General features: G+C 53.8%; 2 protein-coding genes across 7 annotated transcripts in view; one reads left to right on the top strand and one right to left on the bottom strand.

The window, feature by feature from the left end:
* Positions 1–10,677, top strand: part of ERCC1 (ERCC excision repair 1, endonuclease non-catalytic subunit) — a 16,521-nt gene extending 5,844 nt beyond the window's left edge. For 5 of the 6 annotated variants that reach the window (XM_039866208.1, XM_039866206.1, XM_039866205.1 and 2 more), the window contains exons 4-10: positions 2,106–2,209; positions 2,961–3,060; positions 3,998–4,074; positions 8,809–8,908; positions 9,911–9,982; positions 10,181–10,249; positions 10,569–10,677. In XM_039866208.1, the coding sequence (XP_039722142.1) occupies positions 2,106–2,209; positions 2,961–3,060; positions 3,998–4,074; positions 8,809–8,908; positions 9,911–9,982; positions 10,181–10,249; positions 10,569–10,619 (573 nt within the window). In that variant the 3' untranslated portion in view covers positions 10,620–10,677. Of the gene's footprint in view, positions 1–2,105; positions 2,210–2,960; positions 3,061–3,997; positions 4,075–8,808; positions 8,909–9,910; positions 9,983–10,080; positions 10,250–10,568 lie in introns of all 6 variants that reach the window. The other variant, XR_005653589.1, reaches the window with a different exon arrangement.
* POLR1G (RNA polymerase I subunit G) lies at positions 10,502–13,023 on the bottom strand. The gene is made up of 3 exons (XM_039866201.1): positions 12,874–13,023; positions 12,376–12,517; positions 10,502–12,202 (listed from the first exon to the last, which is right to left on the bottom strand). Exons 1-3 carry the CDS (start codon positions 12,893–12,895, stop codon positions 10,786–10,788), a joined length of 1,581 nt encoding a protein of 526 aa, XP_039722135.1. The 5' UTR covers positions 12,896–13,023; the 3' UTR covers positions 10,502–10,785.
* Positions 13,024–13,106: the final 83 nt, after the last annotated feature.

The following is a 13,106-nucleotide window of genomic DNA, read 5'->3' as shown; positions in this document are numbered from 1 at the left end:
CTCTTCTTGTTGGGGGCGTGACTGTGATAGTGCAGCTACATTTCCTGTCCCTGGGTTTTGTTCATTTGTTCAAAAACTATTGAACACAGGTCTGAGTTCGAATCGTGCTCTGCTACACAGTAGCTGAGATCTTGACCAAGTGACTTAACTCATCTGCGCCTTTAAAATAGGGGTTCCGCAGGTGTGTTCAGATGTTGCCAGGTGCTATTCTAGGCTCTGGGGATATAGCGATGGGAAGGAAACAGATAAAGTCCCTATCACCGATGGAGCTGGCATTCTTTATACAAAGACAATAATAAGACCTGAGGATGTGAATAGACAGTCAGCCATCAGAGAAATGTACATCAAAACCACGATGAGATCCGACTTCACACCCCCTGAGATGGCTGTCGTCCAAAGGACAGGCAGTAACGGGCTGTGTGGCTGTGGAGGCATCGGAACTCTCAGACGCTGCTGGTGGGAATGTAAAATGGTGCAGTCACTTTGGAAAACATTCTAGCAGCTGCTCAAACATTTTAACGTAGAGTTAGTGTATGACCCAGCAAGTCTACTTCTAGGCGTATATCCAAGAGAAATGAAAATACACGTCTACACAGAAGCGTTATTCACAATAGCCCCAAAGTGGACACAACTCAAATGCCCGTCAGCTGATGACTGACTGACTTCACCCGGCATAATGAAGGTTCATCCATGTGGCAGCAGGTGTCAGCGCTGCTTCGTTCCTTTTCATTGCCAAATAGTATTCCAGTCTGTGGATGTGCCGCGTTTTGTTTACTGGTTCGCCCACTGACGGATAATCCATCGGGTTGTTCGTACTTTTGATTATTGTGAAAATGTTGCTGTGAACATTTGTGTCCAGGTTTTGGTGCAGATATATGTTTTCAGTTCTCTTGAGCATTTATCTAGGAGTGGACTCGCTAGGTCACGTGGTAACTGCTTAACTTTTTCAGGAACCTCCAAACTTTTCTAAAACGCTGCGTCATTTTCCATCCCTACCAGCAGGGGGAGAAATTTCCACTTTTGCCATATCCTCACCTCCTGTTGTTGTCTGGTTTTGATTTTGACCACTTCCTTTAAAAATTAAAATAGGATCCTTCCCCTCTCTTGTTCAAAGCCTTTCCATGGCTCTTAGGTGCCTCTGATGAGATGGCCCAGGGCTGCTGGGACTTGGGATCCCGCAGACCATTCTTGGCCCACTGTGAGAGCAGGAGAGCCGGCCCCACCCACTCATGGGACCAAGCTCCACCTCACTTGACAATTACACATTCATCCCTGAGATTATTTTGCTTAACGTCTGTGTCCTCCGCAAGGGTAGGAGGACTGTCCTGGTCACTACTGTAGACACACAGTAGCTGCTCAATAAGTACTTATTGGCTCGATTAGAGCTTGAATTGCACAGAGAATTTTAGTCTTGGGCTACGGGGTACAGTCAGGATGGAGCGTGAGAGAGAGGAGCCTGCTGAGCAGATGCTGCACCGGGGGCCCTGACCTGTGGGGAGTCACAGGCCGGTTTCATATCTGCAGTGGGATAATGCAGTGCTTGGTTGCGATAGAGCAGGCTTGAAGTTTTGATAACCTCCAACTTACTGTTTAAAGGCCAGGATGAAACAGCACTTAAGCAGGGAACGTGTTGGGAAGGAGGTGGGGCCTCGGGCCGGGCTGGTACGGGGATGCTTACTCAGAGGAGGAGGGGGGATAATGGGGCGGCTGACTGAAAGCGCCCGTCTTCTCCAAGGTCCCGGATGCAGCCTATAGAGAGGGTGTGGGGCCGGACACGAGGGTAGTTTGGACATTTTCAGTGAGGTGGATCGTCCAGGTGTGCCTGGAAGACATCACAGGAATTCAGGTGGGGCTAGGGAGAAGGCTGAGCTGGAAACGGATCTGGGACTGGGGCTGGGGGAGGGGCCTCCTCGGAGCTGGAGCACCAAGGACGTTGGAGGTTGGGGAGGACGAGTCTGGGGAGGGGAGGAGACTGAGGGAAGCCGTGCGTGGAGTCCCGGGCGGGGCAGGAGGAGGGCAGGTGGATGATAGAGGTGGGGTGAGTGCCGGGTGGCGGTGGTCCCAGGGGCCTCCCCGTCAGTGGCTTTGGCTCTTCTTCCCCCCAGAGGGGCAACCCCGTGCTGAAGTTTGTGCGCAATGTGCCCTGGGAGTTTGGCGACGTGGTTCCGGACTACGTGCTGGGCCAGAGCACCTGCGCCCTGTTCCTCAGGTGAGCTTGGTCTCTAGGCTGTTCTGTAGGAGCCGTGCGGGCGTGGGCCGTCGGCTCCGGGCCTAGGCGCGCCCCTGTCTGTGAGGGGGTCGGGGCCTGTGGTGCCCAGAACGGACGTTAAGACCTGGGGTCCCTGACTCTGGGTCTGAGGGCAGAGGGACTGGGTCACTCGTGTCCCAGACTAAGTGGCTCCAACGTCCTGGACTGGAGTTGACGAGAGCCACGGTTTCTCCACCACCCAGTCCTGGGGCCCCCTTTCCAGACAGAGCCAGAGGCGGAAGTGAAGCTTCTCAGTTCTCGCCCTCCCTACAGGGAATGAGAGCTGGCGGCTGCTGGGCAGAGATGGCCCCAGTGCCCCGGGTGGAGAATCCCGCCCCCCCATCTCTGCCAGAGTCCAGCGAGGCCAAAGCCCGCAGTCCTGGGGACAGCCCTGCTTCCCAAGACCAGCCCCGCAGCATCCCCTGGTCCACAGTCTCTAGGGTGCTGGTCTCCTCTCCACCCAAAACCCACATCTCTTCCATCTTCAGAGAAGAACCTGAGGGGCCAAACTCCCAGGGGGCCAGAGCCAAGCAGCGCTCGCTACCAAACCCCTCTGTGTCCCTTCCGTGAAGGGTGACCTTGGGCAAGTCATCCCCCCTCTGAGCCTCAGGTCCCGGTAAGGCCTCCCAAGCCCTCTGCATCGCAGCAAGAGCGAAGCAGGGCTCCCGGGGGCTAAGGGACGCCCCAAGCTCTGCCTCTCCTCCGCCCGCAGCCTCCGCTACCACAACCTCCACCCGGACTACATCCACGGGCGGCTGCAGAGCCTCGGGAAGAGCTTCGCCCTGCGTGTGCTGCTCGTCCAGGTGGACGTGGTAAGCAGGGGTCCCTTGCCCGCCAGCCTGTCACCAACTAGAAATGGGGTGCATGGGGCCTCACGGCGGCAAAGTGGACTGTCGAACCCCTTCCAAGGAGAAGTGTGAGGACCCGTTTTTCATACCTGAGTTTGACAGCCCTTCCCGCTCCTGTGCCGTCTGGCCCCAGCCCTCCGCCATCTCCATGTTTCTCGAATCAGTTTTATCCTTTCTGACCTCACAGCCCGGCCCGCTCTAGGCCCCCTCTCCCACTTGGGTCCCTGCCTCGGCCTCTTCCCTTGTCTCATGGCCTCTAGCCCGGACCCTTCCCATCTTTGAAGCAGCTGGAGGGGTCTTCCTAAAGCACAGATCTCGTGTCAGAACCCCGAAATGGCTCCCTGTTTCCATGGCCCAGGAGGCCCGACGTGACTTGACCCCCACCCAGCTCCCTGGGCTCATGTCTAAGCTTCCATGTGGTCACCCTTCGTTTTAGACCCTCTGTCCCGCATTGAGTGAATCGCAGTTCTGCAAACCCTCTTTCGCGTGCCGTCCCTGCATATGCTCTTTCCCATGTCCGAGAGTCCCTTTTCTGCTCTCCTTTGCTGCCTTTACTCCTCCTCATCCTCCTTTAGGTCTCACTCAGATGTCCCCTCCTCCAGGAAGCTCTCCCCGATCCCTCAGGCAGGTCAGACACTCCTCTGGCTCCCCCACCCCAGCCCTAGCCACTTTGGGTCATCACTGTCTCAGACGGGTCTGTCCCTCTCTTCAGACTGTGAGCCCCAGGAGGGCAGAGCTGGGGCTGTCTCGGTCACCGCTGAGTCCTGGCACTGCCCGGCACAGTCCAGGCACCCAGCTGGAGCTTAGGGAGTGTCATTTGACTGGAAGGCTCCTGGCATCCTAAGATTGTAATTCCTTGCTTGCTTCTACATCTCTCATTCTGATTTTCTTCTCTGCCCAGAAAGACCCTCAGCGAGCCCTCAAGGATCTGGCTAAGATGTGCATCCTGGCCGACTGCACTCTGGTCCTTGCCTGGAGGTGAGACTGCCACCTCCCCCACCCCCTCCCCAGGTTGAGCTCTATCCTGAGAGTCACTCCCTTCCCTTCCCGTGACCTCTCTCCGTGTGAGCCTGGTCCGGGCACTGGTTCTCTCTGGGCCTCAATTCCTTCATCTGTAAAACAGGGTCCCAGTGCCTTTCATATAGGGAGGCCGGCACAGAAGCAGGCAGTGCAGCTCAGAGTCCCAGGACCATCCCAGGCACTTAGGAGTGAGACGTAAAATCTGGCCGAGTCGTTAATTCCACGTCTAGGTTTTTAAAGACCATTTAGATTGGTTCTCCACTTGGGAAAAAAAGGCATCCCTTCCTCACGGGATCAGCCAAATAAATCTTAAAACATTCTATAATAAAAGCGTTACAGGGAATCTTACCTTGGGGTAGGAAAAGCCTTCCAAAGCAAGACGCAAACCCCCAAATCCATAAAAGAGAAGGTCAGCTGATCCGAGACTATTTAAACTTCTAGATGGTAAAAGACACTGTAAATAAAGTTAAAAGGCAAATGACAAACTAAGAAAAAAGACTTGCTGTGTGTATAACAGACTTAAGATCCCTGATTTATATATAGACATAAATTTATATCATACAAACGTATTTAAATTCATATGAATATATTTAAATGTATTCGTTATATATATCCTACTAGTCAGTAAGAAAAAGGTGGCCAGATTTTTTTAAATGTTTAATACAGGTGGCCAAAAACACATGAAAATTTTGTCACTCACATAGCTTACCAGGAAAAAAGTAAATTTTGAAAAACGAGGTGCTATTTTGTACCCATTAGTTTGGCGAAAACGTCAAGATGGGTAATTCGAAACTGGCACTTGCGTGTTTGCTTGACAGGAGAAAACAAAATAGTAAAACAGAAAATAGGCACAAAAATTCCCGCACTCAAAATTTTTCCTTCCTAACGAGCCCTGCTTGTGTGTGCAAACCCACTGTGATACGTTAGGTCAGAATCATCGAGAAGCGGCAGAACCCAGCAGCAGCCTGATGTTATTTATATAAAAAAAGGCAGGAAACAGCTGTGTTTATGAACAGATGTGAGTACACAGCAGGGGCTCCAGGCCGTGGACCCCTGGGGAGCACGCACTAAGGGGAGAGGACTTTTATTCGTCTGTTTTGCTGCCGAATGTATCATGGTTAAACTTTATTTTGTTAGGGAATAGGTAACCCGCTCATGGAGTTCAAAGCTCGGAAGTAATACAAAATCAGAATGTGTCTACATCAGCACATACTTACACACGCACACGCACTGTATACATACAGCCGGCAATATGCGCACAGAGAAGTTTCTCTCTTCTGCCCCTTCCTCCCGTTCCACTCCCCCCGACCCCACGGGTAACCGCTGTCGTTGGTTTCTTGATTTCTTTTCAATGTTTCTACAAAACGCAAACGGGTAGAAGCATCTTAGTTTTCTTACTTTCTTAGCAGCATACTGTGTACAGACACTCCTCAACTTTACCTCCCAATAAACCCGGCGTAAGTAGAAAATATCATGAGGCAAAATGGATTTAATACACCTAAGACCATCAGAGCTTCGTCTAGCTGGTTCCCACTGTGTATCGCTTTCGCGTGGTCGTAAAATCGAAAAATTCGAAGTCGAACCATCGTGAGTCAGAAGCCGTCTGTGTGCTGTTTGTGTCTCGCGTTGTCATTATCGGGAGGCTTTTTCTACATCGGTATGGAGGGCAGCCTTGTTCTTCTTTTACAGCCGTGTGGTGTTCCAGTGTAGCATCCACATTTAAAAAAAATGAATAGACTATTTTTTAGAGCAGTTTTAAATGTATAGAAAAATCGATCGGAAAGTACAGAGTCCTGCACACCCCCTTCTCCCGCCGCAGACAATCTGTCATTTCTATCTTCTTTAATCAGTGTGGTATTTTTGTTATAATCGATGAACCGATACTGACATGTTATTATTGTGAACTGCTGAAGCCCGTAGTTTACACTCAGGTTCACTCCGTCTTGTACATTCTGTGGGTCTTGACAAAGGTATGACACGTGTCCGTGATTACTGTCCCCTACACAATAGTTTCGCCTGTTTCTCTCGCTCCCCCTCACCCCTGGCGACCACTAATCTTTTGATCCTCTCCATAGTTTTGCCTTTTCCAGAATGTCCTAGAGTTGGAATCACAGGACGCAGCTGGAACAGTCCTCGCGTGTACGAGGGAAACCCAGTCCCCAGGTCTCCCCCACTATGGCTCTTTGTCCTTTCTCTTCCACTTTCACACAGAACACTTCACTTCCGGCCGTCAAGCGCGTGGAGGCTTTTCCCCACAGCAAGCAATTCTCTGCGACACCAGCTGAGCATCCTACAATTTAACTCAGTTCTGACTGTCTACCCAGAGATAGAGTCAGACCCCACAGGCTCAGGCCTCGGTCCCACAAGACTGCCGACCACACACTTCGGACGCCAGACCCCGCTGTAGATCGGAGGTTCCCACGACCCGCTCCTCCCGCTCCTCGGGGTCGATTCATTTGCTAGAGGGTCTCAGGGTCTCACAGAACTCAGAGAAACACTTAGGTTAACCGGCTTGTTAAAGGGTAGGATAAAGGATGCAGATGAACAGCGAGGTGAGGTCTGGGAGGGTCCCAAGTGCAGGAGTTTCTGTCCCGGAGGAGGTGGGGTGAGTCACCATACGGGTGTGGACGCGTTCCCAGGCTGGAAGCTCTCGCAGCCTTGTACTATCACACTTCATGGAGGCGGCCTCAGCGGGCCTGGTCAATTATTAACTCCATTTCCAGCTCTGGAGGGTGGGGGTTGGGGCAGAAGCTTGCAAGCTTCTAATCATGGCTTGGACTTTCTGGGGACCAGCCCCCATCCCAGAGCCCACGGAGAGTCACCTCGTTAGAACAAATGCTCCCACTCAGGAATCTGCAAGGGTTTCGGGAGCCCTGTGCCCGGAGGCAGGCTGAGGCCAGCAGAGATCTGTTCTCGCAGTGGCCTCTCCAGCTTGTCTTTCTCTTCACGACATGCTTTTAAGCTCCCTCCATGTCTTTTCGTGGCTCCATAATTCATTTTTAGTCACTGGATAATATCCCATTGTCCGGATCCACATTCTTTTTCAGCTGCTAAGTATCCCATCGAGTAGATGGACCGGTCATTAGCCCCCTGTTGGTGGACACTTGGGTAGTTTCTGGCCTTTGCCGTCGCCATCAACGCTCCCGTTTCTGCCCTGAACCCCAGGATGGGATTTTTAGGCCAAAGGGTAAAGGTATTTGTGCTTCTGTGCCCTTCGCCCTGGTGTGTGCCCCTCTATACTGCCTGAGTATTTAGAAAATGTGTTTATGTATTACTTGTTTATTAAAAACAAGTGTAAAAATGACTCCATCTTGTGGGAAGTAGCACAGCGTGGTGTCGAGAGCCCCCAGGGAACTGTCTGTCCTTGCCAGCTGTGTAGTCTTGGGCAAGTGACTCAACCCCACTGGTCTCAGTTTCCCCCTTTGTATAATGGTTTGAAAATAGTAACTGCTTTACTGGATCTCTCTGGAGATGCCAGAAGCTTCTGAACATAATGCGCTCAGCACACTGCCTGGCATGAAGCTAGGCTGTTGTGTGGGGAATATTTCCTGTCTTTACATCCAAACGATGGGATATTTTGCAACCATTTAATAAACGAGGTCGAGCGCTGCCCGCTGACGCGGGAAGATGTCCTGATTCTAACACAAAAACGACAGCAAATTGTGGAACCGGATTATAGCGTGCAACTTACGTGTCCTGAACAAATGACTAATTACAATAATAGTGAGAGAAAAGCGGCAGAGCCCATTTAATGGAAAACAAGAGAATTAGAAAATGAATGTTTCTTTGAAGGATATAAATCATCATTTAATCAACAAACATTGCTTGCTAGCTGGATTTTGAAAGCTAAGAAAATGCCTCACGACAAATACTTTATTTACTGTGACTCGACTCAGTATTCTCAAATTCCAGAGACAAGAAAGGCCAGCGTTTGCCTGGTGCTGATGAGCTTGAGTTACTTTATTCCACACACATGTAGACTCTTTTTATGATTTAGTTGTTTCCACTGCCTTTGAAGCAGTTACTTACATGTCAGAAAACGATGTCTGATGTGAAAATTAATGGCGATTATTAAATCATGTTCGTTGCTGTAGAGGATTCAGCAGTCAGCGCCCAGAGCTTTCTTTTTGATGGTGGGCTACGTAAAAACCTCCAGCAGCTGTTCTTCTTGGTGGCGGGGAGCTGAATGCTTTTGAGGTTTGCTTCCTGTGGTTGGGCAAAGAAACGGTCGTTCTGGGTCCCCCCCACCCCCTGCAAACTCCCCCAAACCTTGGTGCAGATGCTCCGGCACTGACTTTCCTTTCAGAATCGCCAGCAGTTCTTAAAGAGGCTTCTAAGTGCCAGGCACTTATAGAGCGTTGACTCATTTGTCACAGTTCCGTCATCCACCCCGCTTTACAGATGAAACTGAGGCCCAAAGAGATTAAAATTACCGGCCCAGGGTCATTCAGGTGGGAAGTGGGGCCTGAACCCCCCACGGTCAGGCCACTAAGCTCTAGAGGGCCCTTAGCCGGAAGAGACCTGTGAGATGCTCCCGGGGGTACGGCCAGGGGGCATTTAGGGGAGTCGACAATGTTCATTTTTCTATAGGGTTCGGAATTTTTAGCATCAGCAGTTACTATGCCATTATGAAATGGATGTAAAACGCAACCCCTCCTCACCCCAGCTGACCCGAATGTCCTCTCGCCCCAGCCCTGAGGAGGCGGGGAGATACCTGGAGACCTACAAGGCCTACGAGCAGAAGCCGGCGGACCTCCTGATGGAGAAGCTGGAGCAGGACTTCGTGTCCCGGGTGAGGCCACCTCCCTCCCTGCCCGGCCTCCCCCAGCGTGTCCCTGAGTATTTGAGCTTCAGTTCTGATCTCCAGTCATCTCTCCTCCCCAATCCCACCCTCAGCTCCCAGTGTCCCCTCTCCCTCCTGAAGAGCAGCTAGAGTGTTCTTCCTAAGCACAGACCCGAGCCTGTCTTCCCTGGCTCAAAACCCTCCCGTGCTCCCCAGTGCCTCAGGCGAAGCCCTGCCTGTTTGGCCCAGCAGCCCCGTCCACCCCCTGCCCTCACATGCTGTCACTTCTGGGCCTCGCTAGCTGCTCTTGGTATGTGCCCATCCTGTTCCCTCTGCCTGATCACCTGCCTAATCCCATCTTTCACATCTGAGCTCATGCTGCCTTCTCCAGGAAGCCTTCCCTGACCCCCAGGCCAGGTCAAGTGCCCCTACTGGACTCCCCCATCCCAGCCCTGCTCATCTGGGTCACCACTGACTGGAACTGATTGCACTGGACTGGGAGCCCCAGGAGGGCAGACCTGGGGCCGTCTCGGTCCCTGCCATGTCCCCAGCAGCCCCCAGCAACCCCCAGCACTCGGTGCTCATGGAGTATTTGCTGAATGAATTGTTGAATCTAGGCTCCAACAAGAGTAACGGTGGATGTCTACAGCCACCCCTGTACTATTAAGATCCCCATTTGCCTGAAAACGAGAGGCCCAGAGAGGTCAGTTCTCGTGCCTAGGTCTCACAGTGTGCACAGTGGGGCCTGGTTTTGGACCCAGGTCCAAGTCCAGACCATAGTTTTCCCCTTGGCTGAATCAGCTCGAAGTAAATGGTATTTATCTTCCCGTCATGTGACCGATACCCTCTCAGCTACTCGGGGATCACTCAGAGATGACCTTTCAATCAGTCCCCCCCCCAAAAAAAGGCATTTACTGAGCGCCTCCTACACGCGGGGCAGTCTGGGGACAGCAGTGGCCCGGCGCTGCCCTCACGGTTCATCCTGCTCTTCTTCTCCCCGTCCCCTTCCAGGTGACCGAATGTCTGACCACCGTGAAGTCGGTCAACAAAACGGACAGTCAGACGCTCCTGACTACTTTTGGGGTAAGGGACAACTCCCCTATCCCAACAGGCATTTCTGCCCCCTTGCCTTTTCAAGGAAGTGCCCCCCGATCCTTCCTGCCTCCCCTGTCCTCCCCCAGGACCTCACCTCCTTCCGGGAATGTCTCGGACCCCGGACCCGCTGGGGCAGCGTAGGGCTTTGTGCTTGCCTCCCCTGACCCTTACTCCCTCCTTCCTCAGTCTCTGGAACAGCTCATAGCTGCATCCCGGGAAGACCTGGCCTTGTGCCCGGGCCTGGGGCCCCAGAAGGTAAGAATGGGCTTGAGGGGTCAGGGGCAGGAGCGGGCCCCAAAGAAGTGGCTCCCTGGGTTCCAAAGTCTAAGGTTTCCGAAGTCCCGCAGTACCTCTCCTACAGATGGGGAAAACCAAGGCCCGGAGAGAGCGGGGACCAGGCCGGCCTCACACAGCCGGCCTGGGTGGGAGAGAATCCAGACTGGGCTGCTTCTCTCCTAGTCCCCAGGGCCCCCTCCAGGCTGGGAGAAGAAGAACCAAAGCCCACTCTGATGTACCCAACGAATGGCTCATTTAATGACAGTTCCTCGTTTCTTTCCCCCCACCTCCCCGCCAGGCCCGCAGGCTGTTTGATGTCCTACACGAGCCCTTCTTGAAAGTGCCCTAATGACCTCAGCTGCCAAGGAGGCCCTTGGTGTAATAATAAAGCATTTTCCCAGTCCAGACTCCTGGTGTGCTGGTACAGTCACTGGGAGGGGGCTCTTCTCTCCCCTCTGATGGCCCAGCTGGCCACCTCAGCTCTTCTTAGTTGCAGTCACCACTTTCCCTGGGGACTACACAGGATCCTGCTGCAGCTTCTTCTTCTTCTTTTTCTCCCGTCCCGTGGGAGCCACCTCCCCAGGCTCTGGATTCAGTGGCAGCTCCGGTATCTCCTCCTGGGATGCTGTCTCTGGTCCCCAGCTTTCCTGGCCCCGCTTCTTCCTCTTCTTGGTGGATGCTGGATCTGACTTGGCCTTGGGCTCCCCCTCATCTGGCAGCTCAGGCTCCATTATCTCACCGTGGAGGTTAATCATTTCAGTCCCTGGCTCTGTCGCTTTGTGCCCTCTGTCTTTTTTCTTCTTGGCGGATGCTGGAGCTGCCTGAGGGTCGTCACCTGGCAGCTCAGGTACCGTCGCCTCTTCTTGTGTCTCCACCACCTCTGTCTTTGGCTCCATCGCTGGATTTTGCCATTTGTCTTTCTTCCTCCTCTTTTTGGTGGACGCCAGAGCTGCTTCGGCCTGAGGCTCAGCTTCAAGCGGCAGTTCAGACTCCATCATCTCCCCTCGGAGCTCCAGAGGTCTCATCTCTGGCTCTGTAGCCTCGGTCGCCGGCTCCATCAGCACTTTGTGTCCCTTTTCTCTTTTCTTCTTCTTCAAGGATGGCAGTGGGATGTCTTCCTCCCGTGGCTCCATCTTCACCTGCAGCTGAGACTCTGCTGTCATCCCCTCCAGTGGCTCCGTCCCTTCTTTCTCCTTGTGTCTCTTCCTTTTCTTGGTTGGGGATAGGACTGTTTCTTCTAGAGGCTCAGTTTTAACCGTGAGTTCCAGCTCCACTGTCTTCGCTTCTGGCTCTAGCATCCCCACTTCTGGCTCGACCATTTCTGTCTGTCTGGACTTCTTTTTCTTCTTGCTGGTGGATGGAGACTGCACTCCCAGAGGGTCCAGCATCTCAGCTGTGGGCTCTGCTGCCACCAGCTCCATCACTTCCGGTTCTTTTAGCTGCTGCTTTTTTCTCTTCCTCCCCGCATCCATCTTTGGCGACCCTAAACCTGTGTCCACCTCCAGGGTCCCATGCCCATTCATTGCCTCCTGAGGAAAGGAAGCCTCGGGCTTATGCTTCTTCTTTTTCCTCTTCCCGGAGGTTGGGGACCCCAGTGCCAGGACTGACCCAGGCCCTGTGACTGGTGGGCTGCCTCCAAAAGCACAGAACCGAGGCCTCAGGCCAGGAGGGATCTGTGGTGGGGGGCTTGCCGGAATGGTCTGCAACAGGGTCCCTGATGGGGATTCGTGGGGACCCTCTAAGATCCTCAGGCTGCCCTGGGGGGCTGGGGCACAGGTGAGTCCGCCTCCTGCCTCTACCGAAGGGGCCAGCAGGGTTGCTTCTCCAGCCTGGGGGCCACTGCTGCTGAGGACCCGGTAGCGGTGCCGCTTGCCTGCCAACTTGCCCTTCACAATCTGGGAGCCACAGAGAGGCACGAGCCGGCCATTGAGGCTGAAAGAAGGGGAGGGCAGAAGCTTGGTCAGACTCTTGCTGGGGCAGGGGAAAGGAGCTGAGAAGCAGCATTTCTGGGTTTCTTAGGACAAGCCCCTCTAAACTGCCCCCTCCCCCCCAGTTTAGCCTCTGAGGTGGGGAGTATTCCCGGGAGGCGGTGTGGGAACACTTACCAGTCTGGGGGGAAGTCTACAGGGGCCTGGATCAGCCACAGTTCCGTATCTGGGCTCCTAAATGCCTCCAACGAGAAATGAGTGGGCTCTGAGGCTGGGGGCGTCGCAGTAAAGTTGGGGGGACAAGAGAACCGAGCAGCGCCTGCAGAAGGGGAAACGGGTGTCTGTTGACACTTTCCTGCCGGTCCAATCCTCCAGGACGCCTATCGGTCCTTTGGTCCCAACTTCTTAGGCGCCGGAATGCCCTCACCCATTTCATCATCTCCGACAGCCTCTCCGACAGCCAGTTCCCCCTGGGGGCGCCCTTACCACCGGCAGTCTCCCCAAGATACCCTTTCTCCGTCCACTTCCCGAACCCCCGCCCTCCACAAGACATACTTTTCGCAAATCCTGTTTCCGGAGGTGTCCCTTTTTCCTTCCGAACACCCCCCGGGCGCCCCTTATTCCTCCCGCAAGTCAACCCTCTGCACCCCGTCCGCCTGCCTTGAAGCAACTCACCGCCGGACGAGGCCCCCGCCATCCCAGTACCCACGCCACACGCAACACCGGCATCCAGAGCCGCTCTGGCCGCGCCGCCGACCACGTGGAACCAAGGGGTGGGACCTCACCCAGGAGCGCCCAAGTGGCCCGGGAGCGCGGGGGTGTCGCTCAGAGCCCGCTCTCTCTATGAGCACAACTGGGGAAAATTTGCACTTGTGCGGAGCAGATAACCGAAGAAGACGCCTTTTCCC

This window comes from Pteropus medius, unplaced genomic scaffold (genome assembly GCF_902729225.1).
Source record: "Pteropus medius unplaced genomic scaffold, Ma_sr-lr_union100, whole genome shotgun sequence".
Taxonomy (NCBI): Eukaryota; Metazoa; Chordata; class Mammalia; order Chiroptera; family Pteropodidae; genus Pteropus; species Pteropus medius.
The sequence above is the reverse complement of the archived record's forward strand: the minus strand, read 5'-3'. Positions and strand labels throughout refer to the sequence as shown.

Coding starts and splice junctions, on each gene's coding strand:
- POLR1G (XM_039866201.1), bottom strand. CDS start 12,895: ATGGCGGGGGCCTCGTCCGGCG. Junction 12,518..12,873: donor GGCGGGGGCCTCGTCCGGCG/GTGAGTTGCTTC, acceptor CCCCTTCTGCAG/GCGCTGCTCGGTTCTCTTGT. Junction 12,203..12,375: donor GTAGACTTCCCCCCAGACTG/GTAAGTGTTCCC, acceptor CCCTTCTTTCAG/CCTCAATGGCCGGCTCGTGC.